Raw genomic sequence first — 18,997 nt, 5'->3', positions numbered from 1 at the left:
AATCTTGCCATTTGTGACAACGTAGATGGACCTAGAGAGTATTGTGGTAAGTGAAATAAATTAGATAGAAAGACAAATACCATATGATTTCACTTATATGTAGAATCTAAAAAAAGAAATGAACAAACAGAATAAAACAGAAACAAACTCATAGATACAGAAAACAAACTGATGGTTATCAGAGGAGAGGTAGGTGGGGAAAAAGAGGTGAATCATGGCAGGTAGTCTTGTCCTAGGCTGGTATCTTCCTGGACAAAGGTCAATCTTTACCTTAACTGATCCAGCCTGTATATTGACTAGCTTTTAGGAATTTCTGTGTTCAGACCATCTCATGTGGTTACTTTTGGTTTCCTGAGTTTATAAGGCCTGCCATGCAGGCCTCCCCTGAACTTGTCACAGTTTTAGTGTGTGGCCTCATTTTCATCCACACTAGGAATTCACAGTCACAAATATATTTTTTTAATTTTTAAAATTGATTTTAAAGACAAGGCGGGGGGGACACATTGATTTGTTGTTCCACTTATTTATGCATTCATTGGTTGCTTCTTGCATATGCCCTGACTGGGGATTGAACCCACAACCTTGGCATATCAGGTAGATGCTCTAACCAACTGATCTACCTGACCAGGGCACAAATATTTTTGCAGTCCAATTACTGAGCATAAAACTGAGATGAGTTGAGGTGTATATGGGAGGTGAAGCAGTGAAGTCCATGAAGGTAGACAATTCCAGAATGAAATGAAATGACATTTAAAAAATGACATAACATTGAGCATATCTATCTACAAAAAGCTACATAGCAGTGCTCTGCTTCCCAGGAGCATGCTCATGCCTTCCCTCTCAGACATGCATTTCCTAAACTCTAAGGGTTCCCATGAGACTTGCAACCAGGGGAACAATGGGCAGCATTAGCTCTTTAGGGCTAACCCCCTGAACCTGCCTTTAAAGCCCCCTTTCCTCTGACTTTCCAGTGAGCCAAAGCAGCCTCGCCTAGGCTCTCTCCTGTTGCTTCTATCCTAAGCCCTGCCTTGTTTCACTGTCCCTAGCTTTATTTTATTTTATTTTATTACTTTACTTTACTTTATCCTCACCCAGGGACATTTTCCCATTCTTGTTCAGATAGAGTGGGAGGAAGAGAGAGGAAGAGACAGAGAGAGAGAGAGAGAAACATCAATGTGAAAGGGACACATCAAGTGGCCACCTCCCTACCTTTAATAAATGTATTCTCAGAGCCTGGCCAGTGTGGCTCACTGGTTGAGTATCCACCCATGCACCAAGAGGTCCTGGTCAGAGCACATGCTCAGGTTGTAGGCCCAATTCCCAGTCGGGGGCATGCAGGAAGCGGCCAATCAGTGTTCTCTCTCATGGATGTTTTTGTCTCTCTCTCTCCCTCTCCCTAAAATCAATAAAGAAAAAATATAAAAAATAAATAAATGTATTCTCAGAGAAGAGAGGAAGAGAGAAGGAAAGAAGGAAAGAAGAGAGAGAGAGAGAGAGAGAGAGAAGAAAGAAAGAAGAAAGAAAGAAAGAAGAGAAAGAAGAGAAAGAAAGAAGAGAGAGAGAAGAGAAAGAGAGAAAGAGAAAGAGAGAAGAGAGAAGAGAGAAAGAGAAGAAAGAAAGAAAGAAAGAAGAAAGAAAGAAAGAAAGAAAGAAAGAAAGAAAGAAGAAAGAAAGAAAGAAAGAAAGAAAGAAAGAAAGAAAGAAAGAAAGAAAGAAAAGAATTACATAACACTCCCCACCCTCAAACCTGCGCGCGCAACCCCGCGCGTCCTCGCAGGCGCAGGCGCCCCTGTCCCGCCCCTTCCACCCTCTCACAGCCTTCCGCCCTCGTCTGTCCCCAACCCTGAGTGAGCTGGAGTTCCCCTGTGGATTCCTTCTGGCAGCACCCCTCTCCGTTGCACTGCGTCCGCTGCGTCGGCCTGCGACCTGCTCCGCACAGTTGAAGCCATGACTCCAACCCCCTCGCAGAATCGGCTCCTGGGCCGCCGGGTGTTCGTGGTGGGGGTTGGGATGACCAAGGTAACCGAGCAGCGGTTCCCCAAAGGCAGGCTCACTGCTCCGCTGTGTCCGGGTGTGGGCAGCTGTGTCCGGGTGAGGGCAGCTGTGTCCGGGTGAGGGCAGCGGAGTCCCGAGGTTACCAGGGACGGGCGCGGGGAGGCGCGGGCCAGGGTCAGGGCCTTACACTGGCGGTGGTCGGTCCTTCCAACCTGGAGGGCGCCTTCCAACCCACCGCCCGCGGATATTGGCCTTTGGGGATCAGAGTGGCAACTCGGGTGGGTTGTAATGTAGGTGCCTCTGAGGGATTGTAGTGCCTCCAGGTTTTTCAGGCGGCAGTTTCCTCTTCCTCATTCCATTTCTTCCTGGCGTCAGTTTGAGAAGAACACAGCAAGATAATCTGCAGTCCACATATCCTTTGACTCTGAGGGGACCTTCAAAGGAGGCAAGGTCCACCTCACTCCCAAAGGGGAAGCAGGTGGTGAATGTCACCGCTTTGCACTCCTAGGAATACGGTAGCCCCCACTTATCCACAGTGTCAGTTACTTGCAGTCAACCACTAGAAAATATTAAGTGGAAGGTTCCAAAAATGCACAATGCATAAATTTTAAATTGTACATTGTTCTAAGCGGCATGATGAAACCTCTTAGCATCCCACTCCATCCAGCCTGGTATGTCCGTCATCCCTTTGTCCAGTTATCCATGCTGTACACGCCCTGTATGCACTACCCACCTAATTACTTAGCAGCCATGCACCTAGCAGCCATCTCAGTTATGAGCAAGACACCACATTCACATAACTTGTATTACAGTATATTGTTACAATTTTTTATTTTATTATTATTGTGCCTAATTTGTAAATTAAACTTTATCATAGATATGTATGTATAAGGAAAAAAACAAGTATATTTAGGGCTAAATACTATTTGTGGTTTCAGAGATCCACAGGGGGTCTTGGAACAAATCCTCCAATGATAAGAGGGGATTGCTGTACCCCCCTCCCCATTCCTTCTCAGGAACATTTTGAAGTGTGGATGAGAAGGAGAATATTAGCAGTGCTCAGCGTCTTAGCACAAGAGTTTTCTGGATCTTCCAACCTGTTTGTTTCTCAAGCTTGGCACTTAGGAGGCCAGAGGCTCCTACAGTCTTTTTTTTTTTTTTTAAGAACATATTTTATTCTGAAAATAGATATTGAAGATCTACTATACTAGATGCCCAACTCCATGATGGTGGAAAATAAATAATAGTAACAACAGCTTTCATTTTTTGAATTTACTATGTTCCAGGCACTGTGCCAAGCACTTAACATTCATAATCTCATTTAATTCTCCCAATAACTTTATGCGGTATGTGTATTTTTATTTATTTATTTATTTTTTTGTTACAGCTGTTTCTCCTTTTTTACCCCATTGACACCCTCCTCCCCATCCCTCCCACCCCGACCCCGGCTTTGTTGTCCATGTCCATTGGTTATGTGTACATGTATATTAAGTTCTGTGGTTTATCTCCTCCCTCCCCCCACCACCCCCTCTTCCAAGGGTTGTCAGTCTGTACCCTACTTCCACGTCTCTGGGTCTACCCTATTCCTCAGACTGTTATATTCATTATATTCCACAAATAAGTGAGATCATGTGGTATTTGTCTTTTTCTGCTTGGCTTGTTTCACTTAGGATAATGCTTTCCAGGTCTCTCCATATTGTCTCAAAGGATAAGAGATCTTTCTTTCTTACAGCTGCATAGTACTCCATTGTGTACATGCACCACAACTTTTTTATCCATTCGTCTACTGATGGACTCTTGGGTTGTTTCCAGATCTTAGCTATTGTAAATAGTGCTGCCATGGCCAGCTAGCTCAGTTGGTTAGAGCGTCATCTTGATACACCAAGGTTGTGGGTTTGAACCCCGGTCAGGGCACATACAAGATTCAACCAATGAATGCATAACTAAGTGGAACAAATCAATGTTTCTCTCTCTGTCTATCTGTCTCTCTCTCCTTCCTTCCTTCCCTCCCTCCCTCCCTCTCTCCCTTACTCCTTTCCCTCTAAGATTAATTTTAAAAAATCTGGCTAGTAATTATTTTGGGGGTGGTGTGGGGATTGAGATTGGGACAGAGTGCCTAGGGGAGTTTCTGGAGTGGCAGGCAAAGTTCAGTTTTTTGGTCTGAATGGTGATGTTAAAGATAAAAGTGAGCACTAGGTAAACTATTAGGACATTTTAATCAGTAATATACTATTGCAAAGGGAAAGAGTCCAATATAAGTTGAACTTAACTTTGATTTATATAGAGGTGACTGAGTGTTTTAAAGGGCAAATGAGGCCCTGGCAGGTTTGGCTCAGCGGTTAGAGCATCGCATCGGCCTGCAGACCAATGAGTCGCGGGTTTGATTCCGGTCAAGGGCACGTACCTCGGTTGTGATTTGTCCCCGACCCTGGTTGGGGTTGTGTGGGAGGTGTTGTAACCCAGGAGATCGACCACGCTCAGACTCAATTTTTCAGTTTTTGGGGATGTTTTATTACCTGCGCAGGGACTGCAGCCAACCTACACAGAGGAGAACTGCAGCCCCAAGCTCAGGGGGAGGGTTGCTTATATAGGGCAGGGGTCATTCAAGAGTTTAGCAGAGCAAGCAAGCTGCTTGTACAGAAGCGGAGGCAGTTAGCGATAAGCAGGAGGGAACGGAGGTGGGAGGGAGCTGAGGCGAAAGGGAACTGGGTAAACTGGGTCAGCATACATCTATCCTGCTATTCATTCCATTATCCAAGTTTTAAAAACTAACAAATTCGAAACGGATATCAGCGGTCAGTCAGGTGCAATACACACATGTTTAACAGTTACAGTTTTATGGAGTAAAGGGAGCTTCAGTTTCTCCCTATCAGTTTCTTTACAGAGCATGCAGGACACTCTGGCTTTGGGGCCATTTCTGTCCTCCCTTTTCCTGAAGGATGTTGCTTTTCAAATTCCCAGTGAAGGTCAAACTCTGGTTAATTTTTATGGGGCTAAAGCCCTCTATAACATTCCCCATTGTTCATCTTGCTGTCTCTGAGGTTGTTAATTAGGGCAGTTTAAAGACAAGTTGGATTCTAAGAACAGTGAGCTACAACATTCCCCCCTTTTCTTGTGAGTGGATCAAACCATTGATTCACAATCGTCATGGGGAGACAATCTCTAGTAGGATTGTGCTAAGACCCTAAGTTTTACTGATTAGACTCTCTCTCTGATGAAGGCTAGGAGTCTATTAATTAGGATGGGTTTATAAGTCATTCCGATTAATAATAACAGTAGGGGCCCTGCTATAGCTGAAATCAGGGACGTTAGCTATGGTGACTAATTAAATAAGTTTTCATATTAATTATGGGAGACCTGTTCTCCTTCTCTTAGGTTTTTTGTCTTAGAATTTGGATGCTCTGTCTGATTATACCTGAATGGTTGGCATAGAAATAGCAGGTTTCGCCTAAGGCTGCACATAGACCCTCTTGTGGTTGACATTTCTTAAGATTTTTTCCAATATTTTATTTTTAAGTACCCAGTTCTACTGGGGTCTAGATCTATAAAGATTCCCCTGTACAGTTATAATTAGAAAAATTAGAGTCCCGATAAACGTAAGAGTCTCATTTTTAAGGGATCTGGAGAGGTCTGCACTGTTTATTCTGCTTTTTTTGCCTTCAACCAGGAATGATGCAGCTAGACCGGGATGCCATTGACCTTGATAGCCGTTGGTGAAGGCAGGATGACAGTGTATGGTCCCTTCCAGACCAGAGTTAGTCCTTGGATGGTGAATTTCTTTATTTGCATTGAGTCCCTGGCTGGAAAGGGTACACAGAGTCTGAGGTGGGCACAGGCAGGGCATCGCAGATGTGTTTATGGATGGCCTTCTGGGCAGACTGCAGGGCCTGTAAGAACTGTAAGAGGCCGAGGGGAGCAGAGTGGTCCAGTTTTCACCGGTTTCTAAAGTAAATTTGGTTAAGGTTTCCTTTAATGTCCTGTTCATGCGCCCTACCTGCCTGGAACTCTGTGGGCGGTAAGCACAATGGAGCTTCTAATTTATATTTAATCCCTTAGAGATATCCTGTGATATCTTTGCTATCAAGGCGGGGTCATTGTCTGATCTAAGGGTCAGGAGTAGCCTAAACCTGTTACTCCCTTTATTGCATCCTAGACTATTATTCTATTACTAGGGGCAAGTTCTCCCCTCTCAGTGTCTTATCTTCTTCCCTTCCTGAGTATTCCTCTACTGTCCTGTCTTCCTGTAATATGTATGCCCCTATCTTTCTTCTTCCTATCTTTTTATTTTCTCTGCATAATCCTTCTTCAACTTACATAGATTCTCTGTGACTTTTCTAGTCCCTCCCCTGACATGAACCTGAGACCTTGTTTAATCTATCTGCTGTCTGCATATCCCCTAGCCTTTTTCTTTTCCTCCCTATTTAGACCTATATATTCCTGCTTCCTTCTATCTTTTCCTTTTCCCTGTGACCTTATTGGACATTATCTGCCTCCCAGGAGTTCAGTAAGCTTGGTGTAACCTAAGAGGGTAGGCTGGTGCAGCTGGTTGACTAAAGTCCAACCTAGAGCCTCTGGGACCAACAATCTCCCAGCAGGCAGTGTCTATTATTCGTTGATTTTCTTTATGACTTGTTTCTGCTCAGTTAAGTCATTTTCTGACCCAGTGTAAGTAGGAGTCAGAGGTGAACTTGGGTTTGGTGTGGTAACTGATATCTGGAGAGGTTCCCCACTGGTTTTAGGGCCACATGTTGATCTTCCTTATTTGCAGCATGGTTTCCCCTTGTCTCATCAGAGAGCCTGGATTAGGGCTATGAGTTCAGCCCATTGGGCTGAAGTTCCCCTATTTAATGACATGGTCCAGAGTTACTATTGCTGCCCCGGCATACCTGATATCTTCCTGGACATAGTTGCTCCCATCCGTGAACAATACCTTATCTGATGATGGCAGTGGGTCATCCCTGAGGTCTGGGCGGCCGGCTGCAGTGTCGATTGCCTCCAGGCCGTCCTGCAGAGGTTACTCCGGGTCATCATCTGGAGGCAGGCTGGCAGGATTGATGGCCAACGTCTTGGTGAACTTGATGCGGGGGCTGGCCTGGAGTGGTAGTGGCCAGCAATTAAATGATCTCTGGAGGAGATCACGTCCGAGTAGGGGGTATGGGCACTCCGGCAGGAACAGAAACAAATGAGTTATAGTATTTTCCCAAGGTCTATAGTCCTCTTTGAAGTCCAGGGATAGGTTAGGGCCCCATTGGCTTGGTCAAGACTGAGTTTGCTGCACCAGTGTCTATTAGGAAACTAACTAGTTTATCCCCTATTATTTAGTATTATTCTGGGTTCCAGAGGGCTCAGTTGGAAGGAGCCCTAGCCCTGTCATTTTCCTAAATTAAGGATGGCTTTTTATTTTGTTTTTCTATATCTGACTTTGTCTTTGTCTTTTCTATTCCTAACTGGGACCTAGGCCTGTGGTCCTGACGCTTCTTTATATTTCCCTTCCTAGGGTGACCCTATTCTATGTGCCCTGTTTCTCTTAAGGCTGCTATTACTACCTTTGCTAATTCAGCCAATTGGGCCAATAGGCCTAACAGGGGAACATAGTGAAAAGTGTTCTTTTTTTTTTTTTTTTTATCCTCACCTGAGGACATTTTTCCATTTTTTGTACAGATAGAGTGGGAGGGAGAGAGAGAGGAAGAGATAGAGAGAGAGAAACATCGATGTGAAAGGGACACATCGAGTGGCTGCCACCGCACGACCAACCAGGGCCGGGGACAAACTGCAACTGAAGTACGTGCCCTTAGCGGGAACCGAACCCGGGTCTCTCTGGACCGCAGGCCGACGCTCTAACCGCTGAGCCAAACCGGCCAGGGCGTGAAAAGTGTTCTAAGGAAGCCCTTCCCCCGACAGTATTTGGGTCCTACTGTGGGCAGAGGAATGGGAACATTTCCTCTGACCCCAGGTTTACAAAAGGACACAGGAAAGGGGAGCAATGTCTTAACATTGTTTACACGGGGCAGAGTGTTTTTTTTTTTTTTTAACTCTCTAAGAGAATTTCGTATCCATGTCTGGGATCCCTAAAGTTCAGAGAAGCCTGTTGGAAACTAGTTGCTGTCAAACCCTCTGTGGACGAGCAGCCCGGGCTGGCATTTCAATGGTTAAACAGTTTGCCTGTGAGAATATTATTAAGCCTTGCAGAGAGGCATTGAGACCTCATCATAAAGAAGCTAGTACATCCGAACACATCTGTATCCATTCAGACATTGGGTCCCCCTATACACAGGGGACACAGCAACTGAGGTTCTGAGAGAAGCCTGCCCTGCCGACAAGGCAGGAGAAAGCGGCAAAGAATTATCATCTTTTTTATTCCCCTATGTCAATTTTTATTTTCCATCATTCATAAATCTTAAATCTTTATTATTATTATTATTATTATTTTTTTTTTTTAATCCTCACCCGAGGACATTTTTCCATTTTTTGTTCAGATAGAGTGGGAGGGAGAGAGAGGAAGAGAGAGAGAGGGAGAAACATCGATGCGAAAGGGACACATCGAGTGGCTGCCACCTGCACGACCAACCAGGGCCGGGGACAAGCTGCAACCGAAGTACGTGCCCTTAGCGGGAACTGAACCCGAGTCTCTCTAGACCGCAGACCGACGCTCTAACCGCTGAGCCAAACCGGCCAGGGCTAAATCTTTATTATTTTTATAATTTTCTTTTCATAAAGCCCTTCTCAGGTGGAGACCCAAGTACATTAGAGATATCATTTTATTCATGCTATAGTAACTATAGCTCAGATTTATTTATTTATATTTTCTATTTATATGTGAGTACATTATTGCACTATGAAAGAAAAAACTTTTTTAGTTAAACTAAAAAGAGCCTGATCTTTAGGCCTCTGGGGCTTAATTATGTTCTTTCTTTAAATAATTCAAGCATGTCTTTACAAAATATATTATAAGCCCCTTTAAAGTGAGGACTGTTTGCATAACCCACAGCGTTAGCAGAGACCCACATATAAGAGGCATCTGTGCATCTGCTAAGTGAACAAATAATCACTCTTAGTAGTATGTATGCTCTTGCATTTGGAGTGTGTTGTCCTCTTATCTATATTTCAGTGAGGAAACAGACTGTGTTAAGCCATCTGCACTGATTTGATTTCCTTTTATAAGGAGAGAACATAAATCTTTGAGGAATTCCAGGTCTTATTGGAATGACTTAAAACTAGTTCCAGGTCAAGAAAAAGTTTCTTAAAATTCGAATCCTGGAAAAGTTGTCAAACATATTTGACCAAAAGATTATATAGTATTATTATTATAATTAAATAGTATTCAATTATTTATTTATTTAAAGTGACAATGACAAATGTTAAACATAAACATAGGTAGGTGAAACTTCAGTTCTTATGATTTAAAAAAAATGGCTCTTTAAGGAATCAAGTACTTGATTAACATAACATAAAACCATTTCAATAACATATATATAACTTTTGCTTTCCAGGCAAATATTGGGAAAAAATGTTTTCCCCTTTTAACAGGCTGAAAAAGAACCAAATAAATTCTATATTAATTTATTTTATTTATAATTTCTTTCTAAGATTTCTCTTAACAAATTTTTAACTTTCATAAACCTTTTTATCCAGTCAGAAATAACCAGTTTTAGAACAATTTAAAAAATATATATATATTTCTATATCTTATATTTTCTTTTATTAAAACTATATAATTTCTTTTTAACCTAATCTGAACTTTTAACTTTTAGAAACGTTGAATATTTTTTTCTTTTTTTTTGACAAGTACAAGTAATTAACATTCCTCTGATTAGCAAATATATTCATATTTTCAATAGACATTTTTTAATCAATAGATCATTAACAGATCTAAATTCATCTTCTAGCTTTTCTGTAATAAGAACCCAAAGTAGGCAAACTCAGTTTAATTGACATTTTAGTATACCTCAAGGGGGTCCTGAAGGATGGGATAGAATTTCTTCGGGGGCTGGGAGGAGTTAACTGTCCTTCAGGACAGGCGGAGGCATTGTTAACAAAACTTTTTTCCTTTCATTTGAACCTCCGGACACTGACATTTCTAATCCAAATATTAATGTATACCTTTGATCAGGGTGGGGAACCCCGTACATAACGGACCTCACAGCAGACAAAAGACTCAAGTCAAAAGACCCTTCAGATGGCTAATTAACTCAGAATGTTGGCCACTCCAATTCACAGAGGGTCCGGAGGACCCCAGGATCGGCTAGTGTTCTGTAGCCTTGGGATCTCCTGGAAAAGTCAGAAAAGTTAGCAAAAATGCATTCAAGGGGGGTACGGGGGCGTTGATGGTCCTCGTCCCATCCTACTGAAAGCAAAACAGAGCAGCAGAGAACACGGAACACAAATAGACAGACAACCGCGGTCAAAACACAAAATACTAATTTCAGAACAGATGCACCCAAAAGTGCCAGATGGAAACCCACCGGTTTCCTGCACCTGAAAGTGCCAGACGCACCCGAAAGTGCCAGATGGAAACCCACCGGTTTCCTGCACCCGAAAGTGCCAGACGCACCCGAAAGTGCCAGATGGAAACCCACCTGTTTCCTGCACCCGAAAGTGCCAGACGCACCCGAAAGTGCCAGATGGAAACCCACCGGTTTTCCGCACCCGAAAGTGCCAGATGCACCCGAAAGTGCCAGATTAAAACAGATTGGTACCAATTTCAGAACAGATGGAAACCCACCGGTTTCCCAGGTCAGGAGTCGGCGTCCCGACCCTGAGGGGGAAGTGCGGTTGAGTGGCGTCCCGCCCGCAACAATCCCAGAACGCTCCGGAGCTACCAAACAGAAAACAGATGGAAGGGGAAATCCCTTACCCAGATCCTCGAGGCTGAAGTCTTAGTCCGAATTAGCCGAATCGAAAGCCAGAACGAATGTAGGTGCGGAGGGCGAGGAGGCAGCCCTCCACATAGTCTGAGGAGGTATACCCCACGGAAAAGGGGGACCTCGTGGCTGATCTCGCTGGGGCCTCCAAATGTTGTAACCCAGGAGATCGACCACACTCAGACTCAATTTTTCAGTTTTTGGGGATGTTTTATTACCTGCACAGGGACTGCAGCCAACCTACACAGAGGAGAACTGCAGCCCCAAGCTCAGGGGGAGGGTTGCTTATATAGGGCAGGGGTCATTCAAGAGTTTAGCAGAGCAAGCAAGCTGCTTGTACAGAAGCGGAGGCAGTTAGCGATAAGCAGGAGGGAACGGAGGTGGGAGGGAGCTGAGGCGAAAGGGAACTGGGTAAACTGGGTCAGCATACATCTATCCTGCTATTCATTCCATTATCCAAGTTTTAAAAACTAACAAATTCGAAACGGATATCAGCGGTCAGTCAGGTGCAATACACACATGTTTAACAGTTACAGTTTTATGGGGTAAAGGGAGCTTCAGTTTCTCCCTATCAGTTTCTTTACAGAGCATGCAGGACACTCTGGCCTTGGGGCCATTTCTGTCCTCCCTTTTCCTGAAGGATGTTGCTTTTCAAATTCCCAGTGAAGGTCAAACTCTGGTTAATTTTTATGGGGCTAAAGCCCTCTATAACATTCCCCATTGTTCATCTTGCTGTCTCTGAGGTTGTTAATTAGGGCTGCTTAAAGACAAGTTGGATTCTAAGGACAGTGAGCTACAACAGGAGGCAGCCACTCGATCTGTCCCTTTCATGTCAATGTTCTTCTCTCTCCCATTCTAACTGAACAAAAATGGAAAAATGTCCTCTGGTAAGGATAAAAAAATAAACAAAAAAATAAAGGGCAAATGAGGGGATAGAATGGTGAGTGGGGGCTCAGTCGTGTCAGGAAAGTGAAAACTTACAAAAGGTGGGAAGGAGGGGGGACTAGTAGTCCACATGAAATCCAAATAGATTTGCAAACACTTATGCAACCTTAGGCTCCTACCCTCCCACAGGTGTTGGCTGGAACAGACAGTACTTTTGGCAGCCTTGAGTTTTCTCAGCCAGGTACTTTAATTGGGGCTAGGGTTGTTCTGGGGATGTGGCCTTGAGCTGTTAGAACTATGTTAATTAAGTCTTTATAGGTTAATGTGAGGCATAGTAGAGAGTAGAGGAGCCTGACTAGATTTTTTTTTTTTTTTTTTTTATTGATTAATTTTTGTTACAAATGATTCTCCTTTTTTCCCCCAGTGATTCTGACTAGATTTTGATGAGGGAGAGAATCTTTGTCAATGGTTACAAGAGTGTTTAAAGTAATTCATCAGAATACACATGCTATACACATACACATACGCACACACACATTTCTTTGGGTATGTATGCTTGTGGTTTTCTGTATCTCTGGTATTTGTAATAAAAAGGTTAAAACTTTAAAAAATGAGGCAATAACTCCAGAAAAAAAAAATTGTTCAGTAGAGGAAATATAATCATAGCGCCTGACTTGGTTTAGTAGTAGGAAGTATTTACTTAATAACACTGAATACTGGTTTAATAAAAAATTGTGATTCAACTCTGTAAGAAGGATGAGGGGAATATAAATGTATATGTGAAGTGGCCTAAGAGACCAGTCCTTATTGGCCCTTAGTGGGTATCATTATATAATTTCTTTTTTTTTTTAATCCTCACCCGAGGACATTTTTTGATATTTTGTTCAGATAGAGTGGGAGGGAGAGAGAGAGAGAGAGAGAAACATCGACATGAAAGGGACACATCGAGTGGCTGCCCACACGACCCAATCAGGGCCTGGGGACAAACCGCAACCGAGGTACGTGCCCTTAGCGGAAACCGAACCCGGGTATCTCCAGACCGCAGGCCAATGCTCTAACCGCTGAGCCAAACCGGCCAGGGCTCTTTATTGATTTTAGAGAGAGAGGAAGGGAGAGGGAGGGAGAGAGAGATAGAAACATTGATGAGAGAGAACATTGATTGGCCACCTCCTGCGTGCCCCACCGGGGATCTGGTCCACAATCTGGGCATGTGCCCTGACCAGGTATTGAACCAGCAAACTCTTGGTGCATGGGTCTATGCTCAACCACTGAGCCACACCAGCCGGGCTCATATAATTTCTTAAATTGATAAAGAGGTGATAGTATAAGGGTTTTTAGAAACATGGCAGTTTATAAAAGAAGAAATATCTAAAACAATTGAAAGTGAATATTTTGGGAGCAAGTAAGACCAGTGGGTGGGGAGTAATGAAACAGGAGTGCTGTGTGTTTTTTTTTTGGTTTATTTGTTTTTTTAATCCTTACCAGAAGATATTTTTCCATTCATCATCAGATAGAGTGGGGGGAGGGAGAGAGAGAGAAAGAGAAGGAGAGAGAGAAACATCAATGTGAGAGATACACATCAACCACTCCCTCACACACGACCAGATCAGGGCTGGGGATGAATCGCAACTGAGGTATGTGCCTTTGACAGGAATAGAATAGAGCATGAGACTCATTGGTCCACAGGTTGACGCTCTAACCGCTGAGCCAAACCAGCCAGGGCCAGGATTGCTATTTTTATTATAAGCCTTGTGATACTGTTTTTTAGATTTCTTTGCTTTAAAAAATGAAATATATATTTAATATATATAAATATAATATGTATATAATATTACCAGCACCTCAGAAATTCCCCTTGTGCCTTCATTCAGTCACTGACTCCTTGCCTAAAAAGATTTGCCGTTATCCTGACTTCTGACCTTTATTTTTATTTTTTTATTTATTTTTATCCTCACCCGAGGACATTTTTTTGTTCAGGTAGAGTGGGATGGAGAGAGAGGGAGAGAGAGAGAGAGAGAGAGAGAAACATCGATGTGAAAGGGACACATCGAGTGGCTGCCACCCACACGACCAACCAGGGCTGGGGACAAACTGCAACCAAGGTACATGCCCTTAGCAGGAACCGAACCCGGGTCTCTCAGGACCGCAGGCTGATGCTCTAACCACTGAGCAAAACCGGCCAGGGCCTGACTTCTGACCTTTAATCCCATAGCTTAATTGACATTTTTTGTTCAACTTTATGTTTGTGAGATTCATCCATAATTTTCTGAGAAGTTTTAGATTGTTTATTCTCATTGATGTAACATAACATCCACTGTGTGAACACACCACAATTTATCCAGTTTACTGTTAATTGACATTGGTAGTTTCCACCTAAACATGCTTTACATTTTGAAGAAGTAATGTTGTATGTGTTTATTTGCTTAACTTTTTAGTTAATATGTTTTATTTAAATTGATTTTTTAGAGAGAGAAGAAGGGAGAAAGAGATAGAAACATCAATGTGAGAGAGAAACATCAGTTGGCTGCCTCCTCCATGCCTCACACTGGGTATCGAGCCTGCAACTTGGGCATGTGCCCTGACAGGGAATCGAACCTGGACCTCCCAGTCCATGGGATGATGCTCAGTCCACTGAGCCACACCAGCTGGGATGCCTGACTACTTTTTTAAAAATTGCCTTGATTTCAGTAAGAAATGGGAATATGATGTTATTTCACTACATGGCTGGTAATTTAATCTTTAATGGATACGTATTATTAGATCCTAGCACAGTATTCTTTGTAGTACGTGGCCTATAAATGCTTTAATTTTGACTAGTGAACTGAATAATAAGTAGGAGAATAGACAGTTTTTGGATGCTGAATTAGGGAATTATGAAGGATTCCCTAATTTAGGGATTAGGAAGAATTGGGATGGGTCAGAGACAGGAATAAATGCTAGATATTTTGGTTTGTTTCAGTTTAACAGATGCATTTTGGCACCACAATGAAGTGTGGCATTTAAGTATCTATACAGTGTTTCAAATTGGGTTTTGTGACCCATTAGGGGTCATGAAATCAATTTAGAAAGTTACCTCTAGTATTAAAAAAAGTAAAAAGAGCCCTGGCTGGTTTGACTCAGCGGATAGAGTGTTGGCCTGTGGTCCAGAGAGACCCGGGTTCGGTTCCTTCTAAGGGCATGTACCTCGGTTGCAGTTTGTCCCCGGCCCTGGTTGGGTCATGTGGGTGGCAGCCACTCAATATGTCCCTTTCACGTCGATGTTTCTCTCTCTCTTCCTCTCTCTCCCTCCTGCTCTATCTGAACAAAAAAGTGAAAACGTCCTCGAGTGAGGATAAAAAAAAAATATATATATATATATATAGCTAGCCCTGGCTGGTTTGGCTCGGTGATTAGAGCATCGGCCTGCGGTCCAGAGAGACCCGGGTTTGGTTCCCGCTAAGGGCACGTACTTTGGTTGCACTTTGTCCCAGCCCTGGTTGGGTCATGCGGGTGGCAGCCACTCAATGTGTCCCTTTTACATCGATGTTTCTCTCTCTATCTCTCTTCCTCTCTCTCCCTCCCACTCTATCTGAACAAAAAATGGAAAAAATGTCCTTGGGTGAGGATTAAAAAAAAAAATATATATATATATATATATATTTTCCCCCCAAAGAGATAAACCACAGAACTTATATGCATGTATGCATAACCATGGATATAGACAACAATGCTGGGCATGGGTTGGGGGTGAGGGCAGATGGGAAGGAGGGTGTCAGTGGGGGGGGGGAGAAACATCTGTAACAAAAATAAATTAATAAAAAAAATATTTTCCCCAAAATGTTGTAGTTGATGTGTACTTTGTAGTTAGGCCTATGATAGTTGCAGTGGGTATGTCTGTACTGGGCATGTACAAACTTTCTTTCTTGCCATTATTCCCTAAACAATATAGCATAACAACTATTTATATAATATTTATATTGTATTAGGTATTATAAGTAACCTAGAGATGATTTAAAGTATGCAGGAAGATATGGGTAGGTAATATGCAAATACAACACTATTTAATGTAAGTGACTTGAGCATCTGTGGATTCTGGTTATCTGTGTGGGGGTTCTGGAATCAAACCCCTGTGGGTACCAAGGGAGGACTATATGTGTATGCTGGGTTGTGTTATATGTATCTTATTGTAGTTTGCAGTAAAAACATTGTGAAAGTCATCTTTCTTTATCACAAGCACTGACCTGCAAAACCACTCCACTTATCTAATCAGTCATCAAGTTTGGTTGATTTTACTTTATGTTTCTCAAGGCTATCTTCTTTATATCCTCTGTGTTGCTATGTTAGTCAACTCTCAATATTTCAGAATCATGACATTCGGTCTCACTGCCTCTAGCCTTGCTCCCTTTATTATTTCTTCACATTGTATTTAGAATAATCTGAAATACACAAGTCTTCATATGCCAGTCTCCTTTTTTTTTTTTATCCTCACCTGAGGAGATTTTTCCATTTTTTGTTCAGATAGAGTGGGAAGGGGAGGGAGGAAGAGAGAGAGAGAGAGAGAAATATCAACGAGAAAGGGTCACATCGAGCGGCTGCCACCCGCACAACCAACCAGGGCCGGGGACAAACTGCAAATGAGGTACGCGCCCTTAGCGGGAACCGGACCCGGGTCTCTCTGGACTGCAGACCGATGCTCCAACCACTGAGCCAAACCAGCCAGGGCTCTTTTTAAAAAAAATAGGACTTCGCCCTGGCCGGTTTGGCTCAGCAGTTAGAGCGTCGGCCTGCGGTCCTGAGAGACCCGGGTTCGGTTCCCGCTAAGGGCACGTACCTCGGTTGCAGTTTGTCCCTGGCCCTGGTTGGGTCGTGTGGGTGGCAACCACTCGACGTGTCCCTTTCACGTCGATGTTTCTCTCTCTCTCTCTCTCCCTCCCACACTCTGTCTGAACAAAAAATGGAAGAAATGTCCTCGGGTGAGGATAAAAAAAAAAAAAAAAAAAAAAAAAAAAAAAAAAAAAAAAATAGGACTTCATTTTTCAAAGAAGTTTTAAGTTCACAGAAAGATTGAGCAAAAAATGTACAGAGTTCCCATATACTCCCTGCCCCCTCACATGCACAGCCTCACCCACTATCAGTACCATCAGAGTGGTACCTGTGTTACAGCCGATAAACCTACATTGACACATCATTATCACTCAAAATCCCTAGTTTACATCAGGGTTCACTCTTGGTGTACATTCTGTGAGTTTGGACAAATGAATGATGACATGTATCCATTATAGTATCATACAGAATAGTTTCACTGCCCTAAAAATCCTCTGTACTCTGCCCGGTCTTCCCTGCCTCCCCTCAACCCCTGGCAACCACAGGTCTTTTTACTGTTTTCATAGTTTTGTCTTTTTCAGAATGTCATATAGTTAGAATCATACAGTATGTAGCCTTTTTGGATTAGCTTCTTTACTTAGTAATATGCATTTAAAGTTCCTCCATGTCTTTTTGTAGGTTGATAGCTCATGGTATTTTAGTGCTGAATAATATGCCATTGTCTGAATGTGCTATAGTTTATTTATCCATTCACCTGTTGGTTGCTTCCAAGTTTGGGCAGTTATAAAGCTACTATAAACATCCATGTGCAGGACATAAGTTTTTGAGTGGACATAAGTTTTCAGCTCATTTGGGTAAATACCAAGGAGCACAATTGTTGGATTGTATGGTAAGAGAATGTTTAGTTCTGTAAGAAACTGCCAAACTATTTTCCAAAATAGCTGTATCATTTTGCATCCCACCAGTGATGAATGAGATTTCCTCTTGCTCCACATCCGTGTCAGTTTTGTGTGTTGTCAGTGTTTGGATTTTGGCCATTCTAATAGGTGTGTAGTAGTTTTATTCTAATCTCTTTTTATTTTTATTTTTTTTCAAAAAATTTTTTCTTCATTAATTTTTAGGGAGAGAGGAAGGGAGAGGAAGAGAGAGACAGAAACATCGATGAGAGAGAACATCTATTGGCCACCTCCAGCATGCTCCCCACAGGGGATCGGGCCTGCAACCTGGGCATGGGCATGTGTCCTCACTGGGAATCAGACCAGCGACCTCTTGGTGCATGGGCCGACACTCAACCACCGAGCCACACCAGTTGGACTCCAATCTCTTTTTAAAATAATCTGTTGTCTTTAGGATAAAACCCAGACATCAGAGGAGGGCCTATAACATCCCTTATGAGTTGACTCTAGAGCCAGACTGTTGAAGTTTCAACCCCACTACTATGTGTCCTTGGGCAAGTTACTTAATGTCTCTGTGCTCTGGTTTTTTTTATGGTAAAATGGTGATAATAATAGTATCTATCTCTTAGTGTTGTTGTGAGGATTAAATGAATTATACATGTAAAATGCTTAGTACACTTCGTAACACGGTAAGTTCCCAGTAAATATTAGTAGTTATCATTTGGTCCTAAGTCACATTTCTGTCCCTATCACTTGTCGCTTCCCATCTTGTGCTTTGACCTCTGCAATATGAAAATTGTTTGGAGTGCCTGGATTGAGTCACATTCTCTCACTTCTAGGCCTTTGTTTTAGGATTTCCTTTTCACTCACTTGGCTCTTACCCTTAAAGACTTAATTTAAATGCCAGTTCCTCTGGGAAGCCTTTCTAGTCCTCCCTCTGAGGCTGGGTAGTTGTCTCTCTCAAATCATTCTGTAGTTATTACACTATAGTGTAATTTCCTATTTTTAACTGGAGGGGAAGCTCCCTGAGGATAAAGACTGTATATTATTTATTATCAGAATCCAGGAACATGCTAGGTATTTAATATGTTTTTATTTGAATGAATGAACTTCTGTGATGCTTGAGTTGTGAGAAAATCTAACTAAACTTGTTTCTATTTATTATCTCCTTCTGTATTTCCAGTTCACGAAGCCTGAAACTGAGAATTCAAGAGACTACCCTGACTTGGCAAAAGAGGCAGGTAATATAGAACATTTAATTTATCATGTGATCTGTTTTGATTGTGGAGCAGCCTTACAACTATATAAGGAAGCCTGGTCATGGGAGAAGAACCTATACAAGCAATTGCCTGTGGTTCACTAGAAAGGAGAAAGGGAAAAGAGCTTGGCTAGATAGCCAGAACAGACAGTGGCCAGTGATTTTATGTGCTATCCAGCTGTTTGTTGGGACAACAAAGGCCCCTGTGGGAGAGAAAGTTAGGATCATTAAAGGGGATAATTTGATTCTTGGAGCTATCACAAAATTAGTGTCTTCCTTTCCTAGAAAAGGGATAATCA

The 18,997-nt window shown here is 42.6% G+C and overlaps 1 protein-coding gene across 2 annotated transcripts in view; it reads left to right on the top strand.

Annotated features, from left to right (window-relative positions):
- Positions 1-1,801: 1,801 nt before the first annotated feature.
- Positions 1,802-18,997, top strand: part of SCP2 (sterol carrier protein 2) — a 102,296-nt gene continuing 85,100 nt past the window's right edge. For both annotated transcript variants that reach the window (XM_036256878.1, XM_036256877.1), the window contains exons 1-2: positions 1,802-2,019; positions 18,624-18,681. In XM_036256878.1, the coding sequence (XP_036112771.1) occupies positions 1,948-2,019; positions 18,624-18,681 (130 nt within the window). In that variant the 5' untranslated portion in view covers positions 1,802-1,947. The remainder of the gene's footprint in view (positions 2,020-18,623; positions 18,682-18,997) is intronic.

The sequence above is a fragment of the Molossus molossus genome, unplaced genomic scaffold (assembly GCF_014108415.1).
Source record: "Molossus molossus isolate mMolMol1 unplaced genomic scaffold, mMolMol1.p scaffold_m16_p_12, whole genome shotgun sequence".
Classification (NCBI taxonomy): Eukaryota; Metazoa; Chordata; class Mammalia; order Chiroptera; family Molossidae; genus Molossus; species Molossus molossus.
The sequence above is the reverse complement of the archived record's forward strand: the minus strand, read 5'-3'. Positions and strand labels throughout refer to the sequence as shown.